Source organism: Bombina bombina, chromosome 8 (genome assembly GCF_027579735.1).
Source record: "Bombina bombina isolate aBomBom1 chromosome 8, aBomBom1.pri, whole genome shotgun sequence".
Classification (NCBI taxonomy): Eukaryota; Metazoa; Chordata; class Amphibia; order Anura; family Bombinatoridae; genus Bombina; species Bombina bombina.
This window is the reverse complement of record NC_069506.1, coordinates 236,475,048-236,502,174: the sequence shown is the minus strand read 5'-3', so window position 1 is coordinate 236,502,174 and position 27,127 is coordinate 236,475,048. Positions and strand designations below refer to the sequence as shown.

Here is a 27,127-nt window from a genome sequence, read left to right as displayed (position 1 = left end):
ATATTTATGCAATATTGATATTTAATAAAGTGTTATACTGTGTATTAACTGTAAATATTTCACATTCCAATTTACTGCACATAGCAGAATATGCTCTATGCATTTTTTTAATAGATTGGGTTTTAAGACAAAAAGATACATAGTCAAACACATTAGCTAATGTAATACCTAGTAATTTAATATTTAAAATACAATAAAACACAAACTTGACCAATTTATAACATTTAATTGTATTATGGCTAATAATAAAAATCACTGAAAATATAAGATTTGACTTAATTAATTGCATTTCAGTTTTCCCTAGAAACATTTTAGCAGCATGTTTTTTTAAATTATCTGTCTCCTTTCATATGTGACCCAACTGATGCCACTTGAACCCAGGGGCGGTTTCAGAAAATGTATTGGGGGGCAAACACTCCTGGGTGAAGTGTAATTATGGGTGTTCTATGGGCAGGGGGAGGCAAAGTTTCAGGTGGTCTGAGAGCAGAGCTAGGTGGTCTGGGGCTGTGGTTTGGCAGTTGTGGGGTGGGGCCTGCCTAAAAGGATAGGGGCAGGGAGTAGCCATATTTTGGCTTGGTCCCACCTACTTACCACCTTCTCTACCATATATGGCCAGGACACCAACATTAGCCTCTCTGTACTAGATGTTAACTTGGAAATGATTAGGATAATGGGTTTAAGTAACCACAAAATCTCAATGAGTCTTCAAAGAAGAAACTTTGCAACTATAAACAGTTCTTTTGTGGCCCCATCCGATATGCAGCGTTGCCCGCAGAAGCCGGCGACACCAGATTTTGTGCGGGTTTGGTATCACATATACGGCGTAACATAGAAGTTATGCTCGTATATTTCTGCCTTCGCCCGTAGTTTTTTGGCCCATAGACTGATATAGAAAACACGCGCAATTTGGTATCCAATATACAGGGTAAGGACTAACGTGGCGAAAATGCAGAAATCTTACTCCATTTTCACCTCGCCACAAAATGCAGGCGTAGCAAGCCTTGCGCTGAGTATTGGAGCACCTCCCTAAAATGCCTGCCAAATAAAACCTAACACCTAATGCATGCGCAATATCTATCTACCTGTCAACCGCAATCCCCCACCGCAATACCTAATAAAGTGTTTAACCCCTAAACCGCCGCTCCCGGACCCCGCTGCTACCTACATTAAATGTATTACCCCCTAATCTGACCCCCCTACACCGCCCCCACCTATATTAAATATATTAACCCCTAATCTGACCTTCCTACACTGCCGTCACAATATTAAATATATTAACCCCTAATCTGACCCCCCTACACCGCCGCCACCTATATTAAATATATTAACCTCTAAACCTAAGTCTAACCCTAACACCCCCTAACTTAATTATTATTTAAATAAATCTAAATAATATTAATATTATTAACTAAATTATTCCTATTTAAAACTAAATACTTACCTATAAAATAAACCCTAAGATAGCTGCAATATAATTAATAATTACATTGTAGCTATTTTAGGGTTTATATTTATTTTACAGGTAACTTTGTATTTATTTTAACTAGGTACAATAGTTATTAACTATTTAATAACTACCTAGCTAAAATAAATACAAAATTACCTGTAAAATAAATCCTAACCTAAGTTACAAATACACCTAACACTACACTATCAATAAATTAAATAAACTACAATTATCTAAACTAAAATACAATTAAATAAACTAAACTATATTACAAAAAAAACAAAACACTAAATTACAAAAAATAAAAAAATATTACAAGAATTTTAAGCTAATTACACCTAATCTAAGCCCCCTAATAAAATAAAAAAGCCCCCCAAAATAATAAAATTTCCCTACCCTAAACTAAATTACAAATAGCCCTTAAAAGGGCCTTTTGCGGGGCATTGCCCCAAAGTAATCAGCTCTATTACCAGCCCTTAAAAGGGCCTTTTGCGGGGCATTGCCCCAAAGTAATCAGCTCTTTTACCTGTAAAAAAAAAGAACACCCCCCCACGTTAAAACCCACCACCCACACCCCCCTTCTCTAAAACCCACCTGATCCCCCCCTTAAAAAAACCTAAGTCTAACCCCCCAAGTGGTCCTTACCTGTCCTGAAGACCGGCGGAGAAGGTCCTGTTCCAGGCGGTGAAGTTATTTTTTTTATTTTTTTTTAACATTACAAAACAAAACAATCTCTTTATTGAAAACTTCAATAGAACATTTACATTTAAAACTACAGAAAAAGATGAGACAAACAATACAAAATAGCACAGATGAGTTGTGGAATTTAATATATAAGCTTGTCAAAAAAGCCAGGGTTAGTCTGTAGCATCAGTATTGGGTGTCAAAATCTGTGCAAGCTAAAACCAATGTCAGTCTCTTTAGAACCAATATAACAGTAAGGTGTTAGATTAGGATTTCAGACCTAATCTATTAGTGGATCAGTAGGAAAAACTGTTAATATTAAAAAAATTAATTAAAAAAAATATATGAAATACATTTTGTGAATAGGTGAGTTTATTGAAATGCAAAAAAAAAAAAAAAAATCAGATTGTGATTTTACAGAAAATATTCATTCTATGTGAACAGTGATTTTTTAGAGAGACATTTTTGCTGCCATATACACATATTTACAGTCTTGGCAGGAAAAAAATGTTAAAATAAAGTTACTGACAGGTGCCTTTGGAATAGGGACATACCACAAGCCTTGAGCAAGGAGGCAATAATAAGTTAAAACTAGAGCATTTATATACTCATTTTAACCCTCTCCATCATAGTGCCATATGCAGTTGTCATTTGCTTATGAAGAACAGTCCAAGAACTGGCTGAGCAAGTCAGCACAAATGTAAGAGGGGGGATACTTTGGAGTCAAAGCTGAGGGGCAAGAGCTGCGACAGGTGGTGAAGTCTTCTTCCAAGCGGCGACCTCTTCTTCTTCCAGGAACCAGCCGGCGCGGAGCGGAGGAGTTGAAGACCGATGACCGCAGAGCTGAAGACCGTCGACTCTGGAACTGAAGACCGTCTACGCTGGAACTGAAGACCGCGGAGCCATGGAGCGTGGAGGATTAAAAATGGCGTCCCTTGAATTCCAATTGGCTGATTTGAGCCTTCAAATTCAAATCAGCCAATCGGATGAGAGCTACTGTAATTCTATTGGCTGATTTGAATAGCCAATAGAATAAGAGCTACTGTAATTCTATTGGCTGATTTGAATAGCCAATAGAATGTCAGTAGCTCTTATTCTATTGGCTATTCAAATCAGCCAATAGAATTACAGTAGCTCTCATCCGATTGGCTGATTTGAATTTGAAGGCTCAAATCAGCCAATAGGAATTCAAGGGACGCCATTTTTAATCGCGTACCTTGAATTCCTATTCAGTGTACGGCGGAGATCGTATGAAGAGGATCCTCCACGCTCCATGGCTCTGCGGTCTTCAGTTCCAGCGTCGCCGATCTTCAGTTCCAGCGTAGCCGGTCTTCAGCTCCGTGGTCATCGGTCTTCAACTCCTCCACTCCGCGCCGGCTGGTTCCTGGAAGAAGAAGAGGTCGCCGCTTGGAAGAAGACTTAACTGCCTGGAATAGGACCTTCTCCGCCGGTCTTCAGGACAGGTAAGGACCACTTGGGGGTTAGACTTAGGTTTTTTTAAGGGGGGATCAGGTGGGTTTTAGAGTAGGGGTGTGTGGGTGGTGGGTTGTAATGTGGGGGGGGGGATTGTTCTTTTTTTTACAGGTAAAAGAGCGGATTACTTTGGGGCAATGCCCCACAAAAGGCCCTTTTAAGGGCCGGTAATAGAGCTGATTACTTTGGGGCAATGCCCCGCAAAAGGCCCTTTAAGGGCTATTTGTAATTTAGTTTAGGGTAGGGAAATTTTATTATTTTGGGGGGCTTTTTATTTTATTAGGGGGCTTAGATTAGGTGTAATTAGCTTAAAATTCTTGTAATTTTTTTTATTTTTTGTAATTTAGTGTTTTTTTTAGTTTAGTTTATTGAATTGTATTTTAGTTTAGATAATTGTAGTTTACTTAATTTATTGAAAGTGTAGTGTTAGGTGTATTTGTAACTTAGGTTAGGATTTATTTTACAGGTAATTTTGTAATTATTTTAACTAGGTAGATATTAAATAGTTATTAACTATTTAATAGCTATTGTACCTAGTTAAAATAAATACAAAGTTACCTGTAAAATAAATATAAACCCTAAAATAGCTACAATGTAATTATTAATTATATTGTAGCTATCTTAGGGTTTATTTTATAGGTATTTAGTTTTAAATAGGAATAATTTAGTTAATAATATTAATATTATTTAGATTTATTTAAATAATAATTAAGTTAGGGGGTGTTAGGGTTAGACTTAGGTTTAGAGGTTAATATATTTAATATAGGTGGCGGCGGTGTAGTGGGGTCAGATTAGGGGTTAATATATTTAATATAGGTGGTGGCGGTGTAGGGGGGTCAGATTAGGGGGTAATATATTTAATATAGGTGGCGGTGGTGTAGGGGGGTCAGATTAGGGGTTAATATATTTAAAATAAGTGGCAGCGGTGTAGGGGGGTCAGATTAGGGGTTAATATATTTAATATAGGTGGTGGCGGTGTAGGGGGGTCAGATTAGGGGGTAATATATTTAATATAGGTGGCGGCGGTGTAGGGGGGACAGATTAGGGGGTAATATATTTAGTATAGGTGGCGGCGGTGTAGGGGGGTCAGATTAGGGGGTAATATATTTAATATAGGTGGTGGCGGTGTAGAGGGGTCAGATTAGGGGGTAATATATTTAATGTAGGTGGCGGCGGGGTCCGGGAGCGGGGGTTTAGGGGTTAATAATAGGATAGGTTTATTGCGGTGTAGTCTATGGCGGTTTAGGGGTTAATAATTAGGCTTATTGTCGGTCTAGGGGTTAATACATTTATTGTTAGGAGTGAGAGGGGGGATTGCGGATATAGGGGTATACGTGTCGGGCTATTTTTGGGAGGCGTGTTAGACAGTTACGGGAGATTTAAAAGTTTAGTTAGTTTTTTTAGGCGCCGGCAGTTTCTAAAGTGCCGTAAGTCACTGGCGACTCCAGAAATTTGTACTTACGCTTATTTCCGGACATCGCTAGTTTGTTCGACTTACGGCACTTTAGCAACTGCCAGCAGGGTATATTGGATACCCCGATGTGCGAGGTGAAACTACGGGCGGCGCGGGTTACTTCGCTTGCGCCGAAAAGTATGCTGTATATCGGATCGCGCCCCAGGTTTTGAAAATGCATTAAAAAAAGAAAATTTCAGATTTACTTTTATGTCTCTTTAATTTCTTGAAGAGTTTTGCATAGAGGTTGAGGAAAGGAACCACAAATAAAGGGTACTAAAAAAAGTGTCCCTTTAAAAGTAAACAACTACGTAAGTGTCCCTAATGTATATACCGTGTATGGTAGACTCATTTGTGTTGTTATCAAAATCAAGATCAATTCAAATTATATTGTAACATTTAAATTCACACAATGCAGCTCAGGGCGTGTTCCTTTTCTGCGTTATATAATTAGGTCACAAGGTTTCAGCTTCCTTATAGGAAACGATTAAGATTTCCATGAAAGTAAAATCTAGGCAACTGGTGACATTAAAAATAGGAAATCAGTCATTCAAATAATAATAGAGAGAAATGTAAAAAAAAAAAAAAAAAAAAAAAAAGATTAAGATGCGACCTTATGGTAACTATTCACAGTAATAAGTTGTTTACCGTGTACTGGTTTTAAATAAAGTTGTAGCTGTTTGCAATAAGTAGATAATGATTTTTGAAACTTGTCTGGTATTGTTAGCGTGTTTTTAGAATGTTGTGTTTTCACAATCCCAAAATGCTTCTGTTTATAGTTTGTAATAGTAAAACATAATGTGCCCAAATTGGAAAAATAGTATTTCAGGGGTTACTTATCTACATCAAAGGCTGATTAATGAATCCCTTCTAATAGTGTTTAGCAGTGCTGCTAACTATCCATATTTGAGAGAGACAGTCCCTAATTCTGAGCTTTTCCCACTGTCCCCCTGAGACAGCCATATGTCCCTACTAGCAGAATTTCCAATAGCCACTCCCACTAACTGCCCAGACACACGCATGATCCTGTCCACTATCCAACCCCGGCGCTCCCTAGGTACCTCCCTAATACCTAGCCATGTTAGGAGGTATGCTGGGTGTTAGGGATTTGAACAGGGTTATCAGTATATAGAGCAACTATTATTTATTTATTTGAATTGAGCAGGTAGCGTTTGTATCTGTTTGGTGATGTTGTTTCCCAACATGGTGGGAAGGTGGGGAGAGTAATTTCAGTTTGTTTTGCCCATGCAGGAATCCAGTGTTACATTTAGAAAATTATTTGGGGTACTTGGTAATAAGATGAAAATGTATTATATTATAAATTACAATATACACTTGCTAATAAATCTTGTTAATAAAAAAGTGATTTTAAAATAAATAAAAAATAAATTAAAGAATTTAGTGGCAATTGACCTTATATTTGGATATGTTTATGCAGCACAAAAAAAATAAATAATTAAAGAATTAAGTGAGTATCCCTTTGGCAACTGACCTAATATTTGGATAGCTTAGAGAATATAAAAGGGTAGTGCGCTAGACTATAGGTATCAAGCCACTCTCAAATTTTCTTCCCAACTGAAATGAGACAAGTATGTAGAAAACAGAAAAGGAGGCCTCTAAGAGCTAAAGATACAAAATCACATTTCATTAGTGCATCAATCAAAACCTCATTTAAAAGCAGGGACGTCTCCCAAAATAAAACAATAATACACAATAAAATGTGGTTAAATACAATGCTTAATATATTTAAGAATCCAGTCCACTCAGAGGTATATTCCAAAACATATTGTTGCTGTCTCTTGGTATGGGTTATTTTATATACCACATCTGATTTAAAATTGGCCCATTTGATAATATCCTTTCAATCGATAAAGACTGCAAAGAAATGGAATATGGAAGAGGAAAATACTTTATGTTCGTATATGCACTGTGAATAAGCGAGGATAGATTTCTAAGACCACAGCCATCTCTCAGCGTTTTCTCATTTTATGCGCCGCTTGGTCATGTTTCTGCTTACGTCACACAAGGGAATCCCAATCCCAATTGGTAATTGTCTATGACAACAGGGAATCCCATTCCAATCAGTTTTCGTCTATCACGTTACTCCGGTGCTCATGGAGTTTGTATGTTTAAATACTTATCCACAATGCAGTTAGAGGATAGTTAGAGGCTCAGTTTGCATCAATCCTAAATTAAACTGAAATGTTTTCACTACAATTTACCTTGCTTTTGTCTATATTTTAGTATACATTACTTTTCTGTTGGTTAAAATAAGAGTATTGTGAATTGTGAGCAAACTTCACCTGCATACAGCTAGCAAGACAAATCAGTGAGAATAACTTGTGTAAAATGCTTTTAAAATTTCACAAGACTTGTGAGACAGCTTCAGAAATAACTTGGGAATTCCCCTGTTTAGTCCAGGGAACTGATCCGCCCTTGTTCTTTAAATATTTAGTGAGTTCAGCCCCTGTGAATTCTGAACTACAGTTTCTCTCCAAGCTGGAGAATCTTTGAATATCAGGGCTCCAGTGATGCAACGGCATACGCATTTCAAGAGAACGCTTGGTTGTGCACAGGAGAGGGCTTTCGCTAGAGAACAAGCATTTGTTTTACCTGTGCCTATCAACTGTCACTGGCTTCAGCTTGTGCTTCAGGGAAAAATTAAATAGTGCTTGGCTGTGCATATGTATATGCTTTGCTGCCACTGCTGTGCCCATAGCTACACATTTTAAACTTTCCTGTAGGTAGGGCTGCTGCAATTCACCGCTCACAATCTGTCAAGAGGGAACAATAATTGCCGTTTTAAATTACTACCATGCATGGATGCAGTCATACATGAGGCTCTGGGCTAGATTTAATAAAGACGGGGCAGAGTAAGGGTGGATATCTGTGTCCCTGACTGCTTATGCAACGGTGCCCCCCTGTTTGAACACGGCCAATCACGTACAAGCAGGGGATTTTAATTTCCCTGGTCTGAGAAGACCAGTGGAATTGAGAAATGCCACTTTATAAATGGTGTAGCAGGTTATTAAGCCGCGGTCTGAAGACCACAGCTTCTCAACTGTCGGCTGCAGGCTCACTCACATTCAAAGATTTTTAAATGGAACCCTCTGGAACAGAAGATGCAAGTGGGCATGCAAACACAAACTTGTGGCTAATTTTAATATGCTCCGTGATTGACTCTTTTTAAATGCCACTCATGGATCATGGTGCTAAACAACGCCTCCTACCTTGGAGGTCCCGAGTGCTGTGGAGAATCCATTGAACGAACTAAAACATCTAGAAAAAAAAGGTTTATATTAGAAAATGTAAACAAAAATATATCATTGCATTTGTGATGGGCTTTGTACTTTCTATGCAGATTCTTGTTAAGTTCCTGCATCTTCATGTTTGCTGACTCTTTAAATGTCCTTTTACAGATCAAGTGTGCAGCAGCAAATGTACTGGGGGAAGCATGGCTTCTGCACAGACACACTAAAATAGGGGACTACACCAAGATCCGGCAGCACCAGAGGAACCTGTTAGGAGCCATTCATATGTAAGTGCCTTTCCTTCTGTTTTCGTCAATGTTAGACCACGGAACCCATTTAAATCCATCAGAAACTTCTGAATTAAATAAAACACCAATGTTACATTAAAATATTTCTGGGTTTCTATTTTTTCTGAGTAGGGAAAAGCAAAATAATCTGTCATTTCAAAGGCTAGTCAAGGTTTTCTCAAGCATTTCCAGTAACTTATGCAGACAAACCAAATGCAAGCATGACAGATAATTCAATATGACTGGTGATTGCCTTATAGGTTTGAAGGCACATTTTCCACTTCTATTAATTCAAAACTTGTGCAAATAATGGGATGTTCATATATATTAATTTATGTACAATTTTCAAAGTTTAAGAGTATAACTTTTATTTGTTTAAAGAGACATGGGCCTCTAGTTATCAAGCCGTCAACCGCAAATACGCTGGAATTCCGCAGCGTATTTGTGGCGAGGCTGATTCGCCTTAGTTATCAAGCCCTACTGCCAGGCAAAAGTAGAATATAGTGACGTAACCTACGATCCGCCGGACTCAGTCCGACACAGATCGATGGTTACGTCACTACAGATGTTCTGAACCCAAGTTCGGCACAATCTGACTACTTTTGGTAGTTATCAAACTACTACCAGCCGAATAGATAGCTCAGCATGCTAAGGCACTGTGACTGATCTCTGTAGCAACCCAAGGGTTGCAGGTTCGATCCCCGGCCAGGTCCACTCAGCCTTTTATCCTTCCGAGGTCGATAAAATGAGCAGCGCCTTGAGACCCTTACGGGTGATTAGCCGCGCTTTACAAGTACCCAATACATACATACATACCAAGTACGCTCGCCACTATTCCGGGCCAGCATACCTGGATTTCAATCTGCCGCCCTGGAGGCGGCGGATCCTATAGGAATCAAGGGAGTCTGACCAAAGCGAAAGCTCATGTTCGCTGCTGCCCGATATCCCATTGATTCCTATGGGAGATGTCTGCACCTAACACCCTAACATGTACCCCGAGTCTAAACATCCCTAATCTGCCCCCCCTACACCGCCGCAACTAAATAAACTTATTAACCCATAAACTGCCGCTCCCGGACTCCGCCGCAACTATATTAAACATGTTAACCCCTAAACCGCCGCTCCCGGACCCCACCGCCACCTACATTATACATATTAACCCCTAATCTGCCGCCCCCTATACCGCCGCCAAATACATAAACTTATTAACCCCTATCCTGCGGATCCCGGACCCTGCCGCAACTAAATAAATTGTTTAACCCCTAAACCGCCGCCCCCGGACCCCGCTGCCACCTATATTAAAGTTTATAACCCCTATCCTGCCCCCCTATACCGCCGCCACCTATATTAAAATTATTAACCCCTATCCTGCCCCCCTATACCGCCGCCACCTATATTAAAATTATTAACCCCTAAACCTAAGTCTAACACTAACCCTAACCCCCCTAACTTAAATATTATTTTAATAAATCTAAATAATATTACTCGTATTAACTAAATTAATCCTATTTAAAACTAAATACTTACCTGTAAAATAAACCCTAAGATAACTACAATATAACTAATAATTATATTGTAGCTATTTTAGGATTTATTTTTATTTTACAGGCAACTTTGTATTTATTTTAACTAGGTAGAATATTTATTAAATAGTTATTAACTATTTAATAACTAACTAGCTAAAATACTTACAAAATTACCTGTAAAATAAATCCTAACCTAAGTTACAATTAAACCTAACACTACACTATCATTAAATTAATTAAATAAATTAACTACAATTACCTAAAATTAAATTAAATAAACTAAACTATATTACAAAAAAAAAACACACTAAATTACAGAAAATAAAAAAGAATTACAAGAAGTTTAAACTAATTACACCTAATCTAACCCCCAATAAAATAATAAAGCCCCCAAAATAAAATAATGCCCTACCCTATTCTAAATTACAAAGTAACCAGCTCTTTTACCAACCATTAAAAGGGCTTTTTGCGGGGCATTGCCCCAAAGTAATCAGCTCTTTTACCTGTAAAAAAAAAAAAACCCACCACCCACATACCACTACTCTAACCCACCCAAAACCCCCTTAAAAAAACCTAACACTAACCCCCTGAAGATCACCCTACCTTGAGCCGTCTTCACCCAACCGGGCCGAAATCTTCATCCAAGTGGCGCAGAAGAGGTCCTCCATCCAGCAGAAGTCTTCATCAGCCAATAGAATACGAGCTCAATCCGATTGGCTGATTGGATCAGCCAATCGGATTGAACTTCAATCTGATTGGCTGATTGAATCAGCCAATCAGATTTTTCCTACCTTATCTCCGATTGGCTGATAGAATCCTATCAGCCAATCGGAATTCGAGGGACGCCATCTTGGATGACGTACCTTAAAGGAACCGTCATTCGACGTTCAGTCGTCGGTTGAAGAGGATGGCTCCGCGTCGGCTCCTTGGAAGATGGCTCCGCTCTGCTCCAGATGGATGAAGATTGAAGACGCCGCCTGGATGAAGACTTCTGCTGGATGGAGGACCTCTTCTGCGCCACTTGGATGAAGATTTCGGCCCGGTTGGGTGAAGACGGCTCAAGGTAGGGTGATCTTCAGGGGGTGTTAGGTTTTTTTAAGGGGGGTTTGGGTGGGTTAGAGTCGAGGTATATGGGTGGTGGGTCTTAATGTTGGGGGGGTTGTATTTTTTTTTACAGGTAAAAGAGCTGATTACTTTGGGGCAATGCCCCGCAAAAAGCCCTTTAAAGGGCTGGTAAAAGAGCTGGTTACTTTGTAATTTAGAATAGGGTAGGGCATTTTTTTATTTTGGGGGGCTTTATTATATTATTAGGGGGTTAGATTAGGTGTAATTAGTTTAAACTTCTTGTAATTCTTTTTTATTTCCTGTAATGTAGTGTTTGTTTGTTTTTGTAATATAGTTTAGTTTATTTAATTTAATTTTAGATAATTGTAGTTAATTTATTTATTTAATTAATTTAATGATAGTGTAGTGTTAGGTTTAATTGTAACTTAGGCTAGGATTTATTTTACAGGTAATTTTGTAAGTATTTTAGCTAGGTAGTTATTTAATAGTTAATAACTATTTAATAACTATTCTACCTAGTTAAAATAAAAGTTGCCTGTAAAATAAAAATAAATCCTAAAATACTGTAGCTACAATATAATTATTAGTTATATTGTAGCTATCTTAGGGTTTATTTTACAGGTATTTAGTTTTAAATAGGATTGATTTAGTTAATACGAGTAATATTATTTAGATTTATTAAAATAATATTTAAGTTAGGGGGGGTTAGGGTTAGTGTTAGACTTAGGTTTAGGGGTCAATCATTTTAATATAGGTGGCGGCGGGATAGGGGGGGCAGGATAGGGGTTAATAATTTTAATATAGGTGGCGGCGGTATAGCGGGGGCAGGATAGGGGTTAATAACTTTAATATAGGTGGCGGCGGGGTCCGGGAGCGGCGGTTTAGGGGTTAAACAATTTATTTAGTTGCAGCGGGGTCCGGGATCCACAGGATAGGGGTTAATAAGTTTATGTAGGTGGCGGCGGTATAGGGGGCGGCAGATTAGGGGTTAATATGTATAATGTAGGTGGCGGCGGGGTCTGGGAGTGGCGGTTTAGGGGTTAATATATTTATTATAGTTGCGGCGGGGTCCAGGAGCGGCGGTTTAGGGGGTAATAACTTTATTTAGGTGCGGGGGGCTCCGGGAGCGGCGGTTTAGGGGGTAAAATAGTGTAGTTTAGTGTGGGTGCTTAGTGACAGGCTATCAAGAAAGCTGTGAAAAAGCCGATGAGCAGCGAGATCGATGAATGTCAGTTAACAAGAGTCCGCTGCTCATCGCTCCGTACTTGGTGCGCAGCTTCTTGACAGCTTTTTTGATAACTTTGGCGAACGTATTTAGGTCCGCGGAGATGGTAGGCGAGCGTATTGGGCCGGCGAATGCAGGTAAGTAGACGGCTTCATAACTAGAGGCATGAAACCAAATTTTTTTCTTTCATGATTCCGATAGAGAATACATTTTTAATCAACTTACCAATTTACTTCTATTATCTAATATTCTTCATTCGTTTGGTATCCTTTGTTGAAGTAGCAGCAATGCATTACTGGAAGCTAGCTGAACACATTGTTTGAGACAATAACATGAGGCATATATATGCAGCCACCTATTAGCATCGACTGAGCTTAACTAGGTATCTATTTTAACAAAAGATACCAACAGCTAGATTACGAGTTTTGCGTTATGAGCGGTGCGGTGCTAACTTGCAAGTTATTGCCACCACTCACCTCCCTATAGCGCTGCTATTACAGGTTTGCAAAAACCCGGCGTTAGCAGGCAATTTTGCAGCATTGAGCAAAATTGAGCTCCATACCGCATACAAATATCAGCGCTGCTTTGAGCTGGTTTACATGCTCGTGCACGATTTCGCCATAGACATCAATGGGGAGAGCCGGCTGAAAAAAAGCCTAACACCTGCAATAAAGGAGCGTAAAGCTTCGTAACGCAGCCCCATTGATTCCTATGGGGAAACAAAATGTATGTTTACACCTAACACCCTAACATAAACCCAGAGTCTAAACACCCCTAATCTGCCGCCCCCCAACATCGCCGACACCTATATTACACTTATTAACCACTAATCTGCCATCCCCGACATCGCCGCCACCTACCTACACTTATTAACCCCTAATCTGCCGCCCCCAATGTCGCCGCCACCTACATTACAGTTATTAACCCCTAATCTTCCTCCCCTAATGTCGCCGCCACTATACTAAAGTTATTAATCCTAACCCTAACGTAACCCTAACGTAACCCTAACACCCACTAACTTTAATGTAATTAAAATAAATCTAAATAAAACCTACTATTAATAACTAAAAAATTCCTATTTAAAACTAAATACTTACCTATAAAATAAACCCTAAGATAGCTACAATATAACTAATAGTTACATTGTAGCTATCTTAGGTTTTATTTTTATTTCACAGCTAAGTTTGTATTTATTTTAACTGGGTAGAATAGTTAGTATATAGTTATTAACTATTTACTAACTACCTAGCTAAAATAAATACAAATCTACCTGTAAAATAAATCCCAGTTTTTGAAGACCCGACATCCATCCTCAATGAAACGGCAGAAGTCCTCAGCGAAGCCGGCAGAAGTCTTCATCCAAGCGGGCCAAAGTCTTCATCCAAGCCGGCAGAAGTCTTCATCCAGACGGCATCTTCTATCTTCATCCATCCGGCGCGGCTCCATCTTCAAGACATCCGACGCGGAGCATCCTCTTCTCTTGACGGCTCTTCTCGAATGAAGGTTCCTTTAAGTGGCGTCTCTTGAATTCCGATAGTCTGATAGCTTCAATCCTATTGGGTGATGCAATCAGCCAATCGGATTGAGCTTGCATTCTATTGGCTGATTGGAACAGCCATTAGGATTTTTTCACCTTTAATTCCAATTGGCTGATAGAATTCTATCAGCCAATCGGAATTCAATGGACGCCATCTTGGATGACGTCACTTAAAGGAACCTTCATTCAAGAAAAGCCGCCAAGAGGATGCTCCGCGCCGGATGTCTTGAAGATGGAGCCGCTCCGCGTCGGATGGATGAATATAGAAGATGCCGTCTGGATGAAGACTTCTGCCGGCTTGGATGAAGACTTCGGCCTGCTAGGATGAAGACTTCAGCCTGCTAGGATGAAGACTTCTGCCGGCTTCGCTGAGGACTTCTGCTGCTTCGTTGAGGATGGATGTTGGGTTTTCAAAAACTGTAAGTGGATCTTCAGGGGTTAGTGTTTGGTTTTTTTAAGGGTTTATTGGGTGGGTTTTATTTTTAGCTTAGGGTTTGGGCTGAAAAAGAGCTAAATGCCCTTTTAAGGGCAATGTCCATCCAAATGCCCTTTTCAGGGCAATGGGGAGCTTAGGTTTTTTAGATAGGTTTTTATTTCGGGGATTTGGTTGTGTGGGTGGTGGATTTTACTGTTGGGGGGTTGTTTGTATTTTTTTTACAGGTAAAATAGCTGATTTCTTTGGGGCAATTCCCTGCAAAAGGTCCTTTTAAGGGCTATTGGTAGTTTAGTTTAGGCTAGGGTTTTTTTTATTTTGGAGGGGCTTTTTTATTTTGATAGGGCGTAATTAGTTTAAATATTTGATAATTTCTTTTTTATTTTGTGTAATTTAGTGTTTTTGTTTTTTTTGTAATTTAGTTAATTGTATTTAATTCATTTAATTTATTTATTTGTAGTGTAAGGTTAGGTTTTAGTGTAAGACAGGTTAGGATTTATTTTACAGGTACATTTGTATTTATTTTTACTAGGTAGCTAGTAAATAGTTAATAACTATTTACTAACTATTCTACCTAGTTAAAATAAATACAAACTTAGCTGTGAAATAAAAATAAAACCTAAGATAGCTACAATGTAACTATTAGTTATATTGTAGCTAGCTTAGGGTTTATTTTATAGGTAAGTATTTAGTTTTAAAAAGGAATTATTTAGTTATTAATAGTAAGTTTTATTTAGATTTATTTTAATTATATTAAAGTTAGTGGGTGTTAGGGTTAGACTTAGGGTTTGGTTTACGGATTAATAACTTTTGTATAGTGGGGGCGATTTTGGGGGCAGCAGATTAGGGGTTAATAATATTTAACTATTGTTTGCAATACAGGAGTACGGCAGTTTAGGGGTTAATATGTTTATTATAGTGGCGGCGATGTCCGGAGCAGCAGATTAGGGGTTAATAGATTTATTTTAGTGTTTGCGATACGGAGGGCCTCGGTTTAGGGGTTAATAGGTAGTTTATGGGTGTTAGTGTACTTTTTAGCACTTTAGTTATGAGTTTTATGCTAAATCTTTGTAGCGCAAAACCCATAACTACTGACTTTCAGTTTACGTTATGGATCTTGTAGTTATGGGCTGTACCACTCACTTTTTGGCCAGAAAGGCAAACTCGTAATACCGGCGCTATGGAAGTCCCATTGAAAAAGGACTTTTTGAAAGCTGCAGTAGTTACGTTGCATTACGGCCAAAAAAGTGTGCGGTACAGAAATACCTGCAAGACTCGTAATAGCAGCGGTAGTGAAAAAGAGCCATAACGCTGCTTTTTCACCCATAACGCAAAACTCGTAATCTAGCCGCAAGAGAACAAAACACATTAGATAATAAAATGAAATAAGAAAGTTTGTTTAAAATCACACAATCATGAAAGAAAAAATTGTGTTTCATGTAATTTAAATATCTGAAAACAAACCATGTGCACGAACTTTAACAACGAAAAAAACCAGCCAAAAAATACGTCATTCAAATGGGCAAAAACAAGGTCAAAATTGTTGAAATTGAAAGTTTACAAAACCTTTGACAAACATATTTCCTTTATATAGATGGCGAGAGTCCATGATCCGTTACATATGGGATATACATTCCTACCAGAAGGAGGCAAAGTTACCCAAACTCCAAGAGCCCTATAAAACCCCTCCCACCTCACACATACCTTCGTTTTTACTTTGCCTCCATTGGAGGTGGTTGAAGCATGAAGATGTGCATGTTTTTTTCAGTGAAAGGGGCTTTCAGACCATATTGAAGCCCGGTTCCCCTCAGAGTACACTGCTTGTCAGTGTGATGTATTTGGAGTATGGCTTGTGATACGATGGTTTTGCTACATGGGAAATCCTTCATAGGCCCTCTGTAAATTCGTTCGCAGAGACCCATCTTCTGCCTCCCTTTATAGATTGATATGTTTCAGTACTAGTTTGGCTTTCTTCTACTTGACTAATATTGGACACAGGGGTGGAACTACCATTGGTGCAGCAGGTGCAGTTGCACCAGGGCCTCAGTGATGGTGGGAAGCCCATAGCAGCTAGTATATATTAAAATGTGTACACTCCTAAGGCAGGGGAACCTTTTTATTACAGTTTGCAGGTCTATCTATCTATATTTTCTCAAAATCATTAAACAGAGCAGCATGCATATTACTATTGCTTACTACTGAGTAACCTTTGGGGGCCCAAAAATGTGTTTGCACCAGGGCCCTCTGTTGCGTAGGTCCGCTACTGAGTGGACGAGTATCTATGGGTAAGTACGTTTTATATTTTTTAAATATAGACACTCAAAGATATGTTTTTGGGCACTTTTAAAATGATTAAAAGTAGGGTTGCACCGATACCATTTTTTTAAAACCGAGTACAAGTACCGATACTTTTTTTCAAATACTCACCGATACCAATTACTGATACTTGTTTTTATGTCATGACAGTTTACCAAGCACAATACAGACTAATGATTTAAGATCACTTCTTTATAATTATGAACTGTATCTCAAAAGACATTTTGAAATAATAAAACAGTGTTATGCGCTTGTTGCCACAAAGTTCACAGAACAGGTTTATAAATAAAAATATTACAATAACATATATTAATAATAACAACAATAAATAACAGCTGCAGCAGTTGGGGCTGGAAAGCTACAATTTAAAGGGGTGATTACTGGATGCAATTGGGTTTTAGGGTGCCTATATAACTCATTAATCTGACATTTGTACTTAATACAAAGTAATATAATTTAATTCTGAAAATAATATTGGGGAAGGAGTATCCTAGTAATCCCCTTTGAGAAAAATGGGGCATTTGCATTTTACTAACTCAACAGAAAATAGGGCTGGTCTTCATATTTTTCCAGGGCTGCTTTTTATTCCCAGTCCAGTCCTGGCTAAGGATGTTCCTCAGAGTACAGTATATGTTGAGCATAATTGTTCAAGATGAGAACTAGCAGTATAACAGGCACTATAGCAATTAGAATATTTTTTCAAAAGTTAGTGGCAAGTTCTTATTAAGGAACAGAAGCATCTCTGCATGTTCAGCTATAAGTCTGTTTCTGCTATCAGTAAGGACGTTTGACGCTAAGCTGAACAGTCTTTCACTTTTTGGGTCATTTTAGCCAGAGAATGAGATAGTGATTTCTCTCAGGTAGGATTCCAGCTGTATAGTAGCAGCTTTTAGAGCACTGCTCCCAAACGTACAATAATACAAATAACAGCAATTTGTATTGGCAAAACAGAAGTAAACAATTTTTAGTTAAGTCTTCACTCCAGCTTAAAATGAAATGGGAAGATGCAGTTTGAAAAATGCCACAAGATGGCATATGGGTAGGAAGTGGAGGTATCGGTTTAAGTATCGGTGCATTTGCATGAGTACAAGTACTCATGCAAATACTTGGTATCGGCACCAATACCGATACTAGTATCGGTATCGGTGCAACCCTAATTAAAAGTGTATCTATATATGTATACTGTATGTGTATATTTGGCACTATGACAGATACTCACTATTCCCCTTGTTTTTTTTCCACGCAATTTTTTTAGGCATGCTTTAGTTTACGCATGCCGGATTCCGGTGCTTAAACACACTCGTCAAGTTAGCGCACCCTAATACACATCAGGTTAGTGCAACGCATGTTGGTTTAGCGCACATCTAATCATAGCCTCATAGACAGGTTAAGTTGATTCATCAGAATAGAGCACGTCGGTGCGCTAGTTCACGCACGTCTGTGTGTTATTATATGCATGTCGGATTAGTGCATGTCTCTTGGATATTCGCATGTCGGTTAATGGCGCGTTAGTTACATTATAAAAGACTAAATTTTTTTCATGTGCACTGATATTTACTGCTTAGCTAGGATGAACATGCTTTGCCCTTTAATGTCCATATAAAGCTATATAGAGAGGGCATAGGTTTTCCTTTCCTCAAAGAGCTTACCTATAGGGGTTACTATAGCACAAATTTGTTCCTAAATTTACCCTAGAAACTGAGTCTCCTGAACTCCTTTCTACCAATATTAAGTGTGCTTATTGTAAAACAAATGAAGTACCTTCTTCAGCTAATTTATGTGACTTATGTTCAGATTTGTTATCGCATACTGATCAATCTAATAATGTTTCTATGTGTACTAATGCACCTACTGTTCATTACAGGAAGATGCAGATGAAGTACCTCCAGCAATGAAAAATGTCAGAACCGTCGCTACAACGAAGTCATTAGCTGCTCTACCGCCTTCAAATAAGCTAAACAGGTCAGTTCAAGTTTTACCTTCTACAAGTAATGTATGTCCTGATTCAAAGAATACTCAAGTACCTTTGGACAATGAGGTTTCCTCTGAAAGTTAGGCTCCCTCATTTGACGTAGAACCTGATAATTCCTCCTTTTTATTTAAAATTGAACACATTCATTCTCTTTTAAAGGAGGTCTTGGTCACTTTAGGGGATGAAGATTCGAAACCTTCTGATGATAGAACTTGTTATCGTTTAAATTCAGTGTATTAAACTGTTGTTAATCTCCCTGAGATTTTCCCTATACCTGATGCTGTCTCTGGTAGGACTGCTAAGGAATGGTCTAAGACAGGTGTGTTTTTTAGTCCTACAAGGTTTAAAAATGATATCCTTTACCTGGTACTAAATTATAGGAAACAGTTCCCAAAGTAGATGTAGCCATTTCCACTGTAGCTAAACATACTACTATCCCTTTAGAAGACATTACTTCCTTTAAAGAACATTAAACGGAAAACTAGAATCTTTTCTAAGAAGGGCTTTTCTACATACTGGATATATACTCAGACCAGCTATATTTTTCGTTGATGTAGCTACTGCTTCTACTTACTGATTAGCCAGTGTTACACAGCAGTTTTCTACTGACCCTGAAAGTTCTAATCAATTGAATTTACTTCAGAGCGCAAATAATTTTATTTGTGATGCAATATTTGATATTATGAAAATCAATATCAAAAGCATATTCTTACCAGGAGTGCCCTGTAGCCCAAATCCTGGAATGCTGACATTGTGTCTAAATCTAGATTACTGTCTCTCTCCTTTCAAGGAAAGAAATTATTTGGGTCTGAGTTGGATTCTATTATCTGTACTATTATTGGAGGTAAAGGAGCTTTTCTTCCTCAAGACAAGAAGTCAAAAGGAAAATTTAAAGCCCCTAATCGTTTTCATTCCTTTCGTCTGAATAGAGAACAGAAAACTGACTCCTCAGCTAAACACAACTCATTTGGCTCAGTCAGGAGACCCAAAACAAATTGGAACAAATCCAAACAGAACAAGAAATCTGTTCCAGACTCCAAAACGCATGAAGGTATGGCCCCTAATCCAGTATTACTGGTAGGGAGCAGATTAAACCTCTTTCAGGAGGCTTGGTTTCAATCTGTCCCAGATTCCTGGGTTCAAAACATTGTTTCTCAGGGATATCTAATTGGATTCAGAAAAATGCCTCCCACAGGAAGGTTTTTTCTGTCCCATGTTCCAAAACATCCAATAAAAGCTCTAGCTTTTCTTCAATCTGTCTCAGATCTGGAAGATATGGGAGTAATTGTTGGGATTTTATTCAAATCTCTTCCATCTTTCAAAATGGAAACTAACAGGACTATTCTGCCTTTTATTCAACAAGGTCACTTTATGTCCACAATAGATTAAAAGGATTTACCTCCACATCCCAATTCACTCAATATCACCAGTTTCTGAGATTTGATTTTAAGGAAAATCATTATCAGTTTGTTGTCTTCCATTAAGTCTAGCTACAGCTCCAAGCATACTTACCAAGGTCCTGGGTGCCCGTTTGTTTGTAATCAGAGCTCAGGGTATTGCAGTATTTCCTCACCTGGACAATATCTTGGTACTAGCTCAGTCTTTTCCTTTAGCAGAATTTAACACAAAACAACTATTGTTGTTACTTCGAAGACATGGTTGGAGGATGAATTTACCAAAGAGTTTCTTGATTCCTCAGACAAAGGTTACCTTTTTAGGTTTCCAAATAGATTCAGTGTCCATGACTCTTTCCCTAACAGAACAGGGGCGAATAAAATGTATATCATCTTATCTGAACCTTCAGGCTCTATCATTCCCTTCAGTGGCTCTGTGTATGTAAGTACTAGGCCTCATGACTGCAGCTTCAGATGCAATTCCATTTGCTATATGCTACGACATTGGTGCAGGGATTATACCCAGTTATCTCAAAATATATTTTTAGATTCCAGCACACACCAATCTCAAACTTGGTGGCTGAATCATCAGTCTATTATTCAGGGGGCTTCTTTTGCTTGTCCTACCTGGTTTGTGATCACTATAGATGCAAGTCTTTCTGGTTAGGGAGCTGTTTGGGGGGCTCTAACAGCACAAGGGGTTTGGGATCCTCGGGAGGCGAGGTTACCAATCAATATTTTAGAACTCTGTGCACTTTACAAGGCCCTTAAGGCTTGGCCTCTGTTAAAAAGGAGTCCTATCCCCATTTCCAGACAGACAAAGTTACAGCAGTAGCTTATGTCAATTATGAAAAGGGAACTCACAGTTCCCTGGCCATGATAAAGGTGTCGCAAATTCTCTCTTGGGCAGATGTCAATTTTTGCCTAATAACTGTGATTCACAAGCCAGGAGTCTACAATTGGGAGGCAGACTTTCTCAGTCATGAGTCTCTACATCCAGGAGAGTGATTTCTTCATCAGGATGTGTTCCATATGATTGTGGATTTATGGGGCCTACCAGTAATAGATCTGATGGCCTCTTGTTTGAACAACAAACTTCCCAGGTACTTTGCAAGGTCCAGGGATCCTCAGGCAGAAGTAGTGGATGCTTTAGTAGTTCGTTGGTCCTTCCAGCCTGCTTATCTGTTTCCTTTTCTAGTTCTACTTTCCATACTTATTTCCAAGATAAAATTAGAACAGTCATTTGTAATCCTGATTGACAAAGCGTGGCCTCACAGGATTTGGTATGCAGATCAGGTTCGAATGTCTAGTTCTCCATCTTGGCCTCTTCCTATAAGGTCAGAATTACTGTCTCAATGTCCTTGCTTACATCCAGATCTAAAGTCTCTAAACTTGATGGCATGTAAATTGAACGCTTAGTTCAAAGTCATAGAGGATTCTCAGATTCTGTGATTACACTCTGATTCAGGCTCTTAAGCCTGTTTCTAGGAACATTTATCACAAAGTTGGGAAAACTTACATTTATTGGTGTATTGACGATCATTTTTCCTGCCATTCTTTTACAATTCCAATGATTCCTCAGTTTTTACAGGATGGTTTAGATAAGGGTTTATCTGTCAGTTCTCTGAAAAGACACATTTCTGCTCTTTCTGTATTATTTTACAGGAAGATTGCTAGTCTGAATTAAACCTGTTATTAAGCCTATTTCTCCTCCTTGGAGTCTTAACCTAGTGTTAGGGGTTTTGCAGACTCCTCCTTTTGAACCAATGGGGCCGATTTATCACATTCAGGCTTGCCAGAAACAGGAGTTAAGAAGCAGCAGTCTTAAAACCGCTGCTCCTTAACTCGTCGACTGCTTCTGACGCTGCGGACATCAATCCACCCGATCTCATACGATCGGGTTGACTGATACCCCCTGCTAGCGGTAGGGGAGCAGCATTGCACAAGCAGTTCACCAGAACTGCTTGTGCAAAGATAAATGCTGACATTGTATGCTGTCAGCATTTATCGATGTCTAGCGGACTTGATTGCTACAGCGGATCATGTCCGCCAGACATTTGATAAATTGGCCCCTATGCATAAATTGGATATTAAATTACTTTAATGGAAAGTGTTTCTTTTTTTAATCTATTCTGCTAGAAGAGTTTCTGAATTGTCTCTCTTGGGAGTCTCCATATTTGATATTTAATAAGGATAAGGCTGTTTTACAGAATACATTTAAATTTTTGACTAAATCTGTTTCCTCTCACAGCATTAGTAGGGAGATTGTTGTTCCCTCCTTGTGTCCTGATCCAATAAATGCTTCTTTACATTTTTTGGATGTTGTTAGAGCATTGAAATATTATGTTGATGCTACTAAGGATTTTAGACAAACTTCTAGTCTGTTTTATTCTTGCCCTAGGAAAGGTCAGAAGGCCTCTGCTGTATTTTTAGCCTCTTGGTTAAAACTTTTGATTCACAGAGCTTATGTGGAGGTGGGTCAGCATCCGCATCAGATAATTAAAGCTCATTCTACTACATCAGTAGATACTTCTTGGGCTTTCAAGAAAGAGGATTAAGCTGATCACATTTGCAAAGCAGCCACTTGGTCTTCTTTGCATACCTTTACTAATGTTTACCATTTTGATGTTTTTGCATCCTCTGAAGCAGCCTTTGGTAGAAAGGTCCTTCGGCAGTTGTCTCAGTTTGATGATTGTGTCAATGTTTTAAATCTGTCATAAAAGATATAATTTCTTTTGGGTTATGAATTTAATTTCTCAGCAAAAAAAAAGCAGTTTTTTTTCAATCCTTTCCTTTATTGTTACTCGTGGACCTTCACAGCTTGGGTATTAGTTCCCATATGTAATGGATCGTAGACTCATTTATTTCATGGTGGCGAGAATCAGCCCCCATTCTATTTTAGGGTTTCTTTTGTTTTAAGCACATCATTTTCCCCTGCTCCTAAATTTTGGCTCTTCTTAAACCTCAGCACTTGGCTATAAGTTAAACTAAGGTATGTGTGAGGTGGGAGGGGCGTGATAGGGCTCTTGGGTTTTGGGAAACTTTGCCTCCTCCTAGTGGTAGGAATGTATATCCCATATGTAACGGATCATGGACTCTCGCCACCATGAAAGAATTTAATTTATCAGGTAAGCATAAATTATGTTTTTCTGATTGTTTTATTTAAAAAGCAGGAATGTAATGCATAGGAGCCAACCCTTTTTTGGTTGATAACCTGGGTTATGCTTGCTTATTGGTGGCTAAATGTCAGCCACCAATAAGCAAGCGCTATCCATGATGCTGAACTGAACCTAAAATGTGCCGGCTGCTAAGCTTTACATTCCTGCTTTTAAACAAAGATAGCAAGGGAACGAAGAAAACATTATAATAGGAGTAAATTAGAAAGTTGCTTAAAATTGCATGCTCTATCTGAATCATGAAATAAAAAATGTGGGTTTAGTATCCCTTTAACCTGTTCACCACCTTTTAGGTGGCAGACTGCAATCATCCCAATACGATCTGGATGATTGACACCCCCTTCTAGCGGCCGATTGGCCGTGAATGTGCAGGGGCGACATCGCACAAGCATTTCACAAGACAGTGTATGCTGTCGCCATTTAGCGATGTCGGGCGGACATGATTAGCTACAGCGAATCATGTCCGCTCGGCAATTTATAAATTGACGCCATTGACTGGAAGAGATGATAGCCAGTCAAAGATCTGTCTGGCAATGATCACCTCTAAGGAAGTTGTCATTTGATGAAAACAGGAGGACAGTAAACACTGCTTGGTTTAATCTAAAATTGTAATCGTCCCATTCTCCTTAAAAATGCCAACAAACAATTTCTGTAACCTGCAACTGCTGCAAATTAAATAGCTGGTTTGTGCAATTAGCGGAATTTTGAAAACGGAGTCTGGTACATTTATTACATAAAATCAAAGGGTTTGATGTCCCTTTACGTAATCTTAGGTTTAAAATACTGTTCTACTTATTTTCTCTGATGAGGGATTGCTATGAAAAACCCCTGATAAAATGAACAATCTCAAAGGGCTAAAGGTACCTTAATAAGATTACATGGGGTTGCGCATTTAGGTTGTAAATTAAGCAGCAGAATATTAACATTTTTTTCTAGTGTGGCCATCATGTGACCATAGTACAATCGTAACCTTTCTTATCCCTATGATATGATTGTATGCTCTTACAGATTTCGCCGCAGGAGAATTAAGCATAAAAATCTACAAGACCAAGTGAATGCAATGGTGGATATTTCTAAGGTAAGTGTGAGGAACAGGGAATTAGTGTTGACTCTTAAATAACTTCACGTGCATTAGCACAATGTTATCTATATGAAACACATGAACTAATACCTTCTAACTGTGAAAAACTGTTAAATGCGGAGGCAGCCTTCAAGGTCTTAGAAATTAGCATATGAGCCTACCTAGGTTTAGCTTTCAACTAAGAATAACAAGAGAACAAAGCAAATTTGATGATAAACATAAATTAGAACATTGTTTAAAATGACATGCCCTATCTGAATCATGAAAGTTTAATTTGGACTTTACTATCCCTTTCAGTGATAACAGTTTTCTCTGCACGTGCATGTGAAGTATAGCTAGATATTCTCAGTGCACCAGCATTTAAATATTGCAGCTGCTCAGTGCTCCAGTGAGGCCTGTATCAAGTCAGCAATTAACACATGGGGGCCAATTTATCAAGCTCTGTAACTTGTCCTCCTGCTCTGAGGCTGCGGACAGAAATCAACCTGATCGAATACGATAGGGTTAATTGACACTCCCTCTGCAGGGGGTGACATTGCACCAGCAGTTCACAAAAGCTGTCGGCATTTATCGATGTGCAGTGGACATGATACACTACATCGTATCATGTCCGCACGCACTTTGTTAAATATACCCCATTGAGTCATTATCAGATGGTACAAGCACCTTATGTTCTCTGAGCAAGTGCTGGGTTTAAAATGCTGGTGCACGGTGCATACTTAAATACACTTTATAAACAGCTATAGCTTTTGTTAGAAGCATTTTTGCTAATACCTGTATATTACAGAAATACTTCTATTCAAAACTGACATACATTCACATGGATTGCAATTTTGGTTGGAATATCCCTTTAAGTTGCACATCATTCACTTATAAGCTATAAGCTCTCTTATGGTTGTTGGGAGAATTGATATGTACACAGGCCAAATAAAGATGGGAACAAGGGCAAATTGAGTTTAAGGCCCCAGAAGTTAGCTGGCCAAATGGATCTGCCAAATCTGATTCTGCTTGAGCAGCAGCAGGCGGGGCCTCTAAAAGGACGGGGCCCGGTAGCAATGGAGATCCTGAGATCTCTGTAGTGACGCCCCTGTTCTAAAGAGACAATGATAAACAAAAGAATCATTTTATAAGAAAAAAATAGAAATACAAAAGTAGCAGAAGTAGTTACACAGCAGAGTCATGTGACTAGAGCTGCTAATTAGTTCAGTGGCAGTTTCCGCTCTGGACCAGCAGTGCTCTGCAGGTACAGAGTGGTACTTCTACTGTGTGTTAAACCCTTTTACAGGGAATAAAGTTGCTAGTCTTAAAATTACATGCTCTAACAAATAAGATCATATCATTTTGCAACTATTACAGCCCTTTAAGGGACATAATCCAATATTGGAAGTTACATTTATAAGCTTTTATCCCTATGCTCTTTTTGACATAATTAACACAACGAGAAAAATACATCAGAAAATTACTTTTGACATCTTAAAGTCTGATAAACATTTCACTCCCTAGATGCAGATGATCATGTACGACTTAGATGAAAATCTCAGCTCTTCTCACCGGGCCCTGGAGAAGAAGATCAGCCAACTGGACAAGAAACTTGATGAAATCAGTCAACTAATAATGGCAGCAACAGAATCTTCAAAACTTACTAGCTAGTTAGCAACAAAAATGGGATATCAGAAAGCTTAAGTGTTCGCACAGCACATGAACTACCAAAGAGTTGTCTTCCATATAAATCGTCCTTCATTGTCTGAAGGGTTTAACAAAAATTATTTTTCAGGGCTGCTCAAAGACCTCATCTTATAAGGGCTAATAAATTTCACTTGTTATGTTCTGCTTAAGGTGACCAGATTTTTAAAATAAAATACGGGGACATTTGTTTTTATTGGAAAATGGTAAAAAACTATTTTATTAGCATATTTTCCTCAAATTATATATGCAGTGTATTTATGGGTTTATGGAGTGAATGTATGATATATATATATATATATATATATATATATATATATATATATATATATATGTTATTTCTCACATACACACCCAAGCCTACATATATACACATACACCAAGCATACATATACACGCATACACACACAAGCATACATTTACACACATGCACATACACAAGCATACATTTAGACACATGCACAAGCATACATATAATACACTAATACACATACACACACAAGCATACATACACACAGATGCACATACACAAGCATACATTTACACACATGCACACACGCATACATATATACACATACACAAGCATACATATATACACATACACAAGCATACATTTACACACATGCACATGCACACAAGCATACATATACACACAAGCACATACACACAAGCATACATTTACACACATGCACATACACACACACAAGCATACATATATACATATACACATACAAGCATACATATACACACAAGCATACATATACACAGATGCACACTCACAAGCATACATATACATGCATGCACATACACACACACACACAAGCATACATATATACACATACACACACAAGCATACATATACACACATGCACATACACACACACATACAAGCATACATATATACACATACACAAACACACAAGCATACATATATACACATACACAAACACACAAGCATACATATACTCACACACACAAACACACAAGCATACATATACTCACACACACCAGCATACAAATACACACATACTCACATACATACAAGCATACATATACACCCACCCAAATATACATATACACACATGCACACACACATACAAGCATATGATATATACACATACACA

General features: G+C 38.4%; 1 protein-coding gene across 1 annotated transcript in view; it reads left to right on the top strand.

Moving 5' to 3' along the window:
• KCNN4 (potassium calcium-activated channel subfamily N member 4) overlaps positions 1 to 26,310 on the top strand; it is a 191,901-nt gene extending 165,591 nt beyond the window's left edge. The window contains exons 6-8 of the mRNA XM_053691216.1: positions 8,477 to 8,595; positions 24,248 to 24,317; positions 25,824 to 26,310. Coding sequence (XP_053547191.1) covers positions 8,477 to 8,595; positions 24,248 to 24,317; positions 25,824 to 25,970 — 336 coding nt within the window. The 3' untranslated portion in view covers positions 25,971 to 26,310. The remainder of the gene's footprint in view (positions 1 to 8,476; positions 8,596 to 24,247; positions 24,318 to 25,823) is intronic.
• The last annotated feature ends 817 nt before the right edge of the window (positions 26,311 to 27,127 follow it).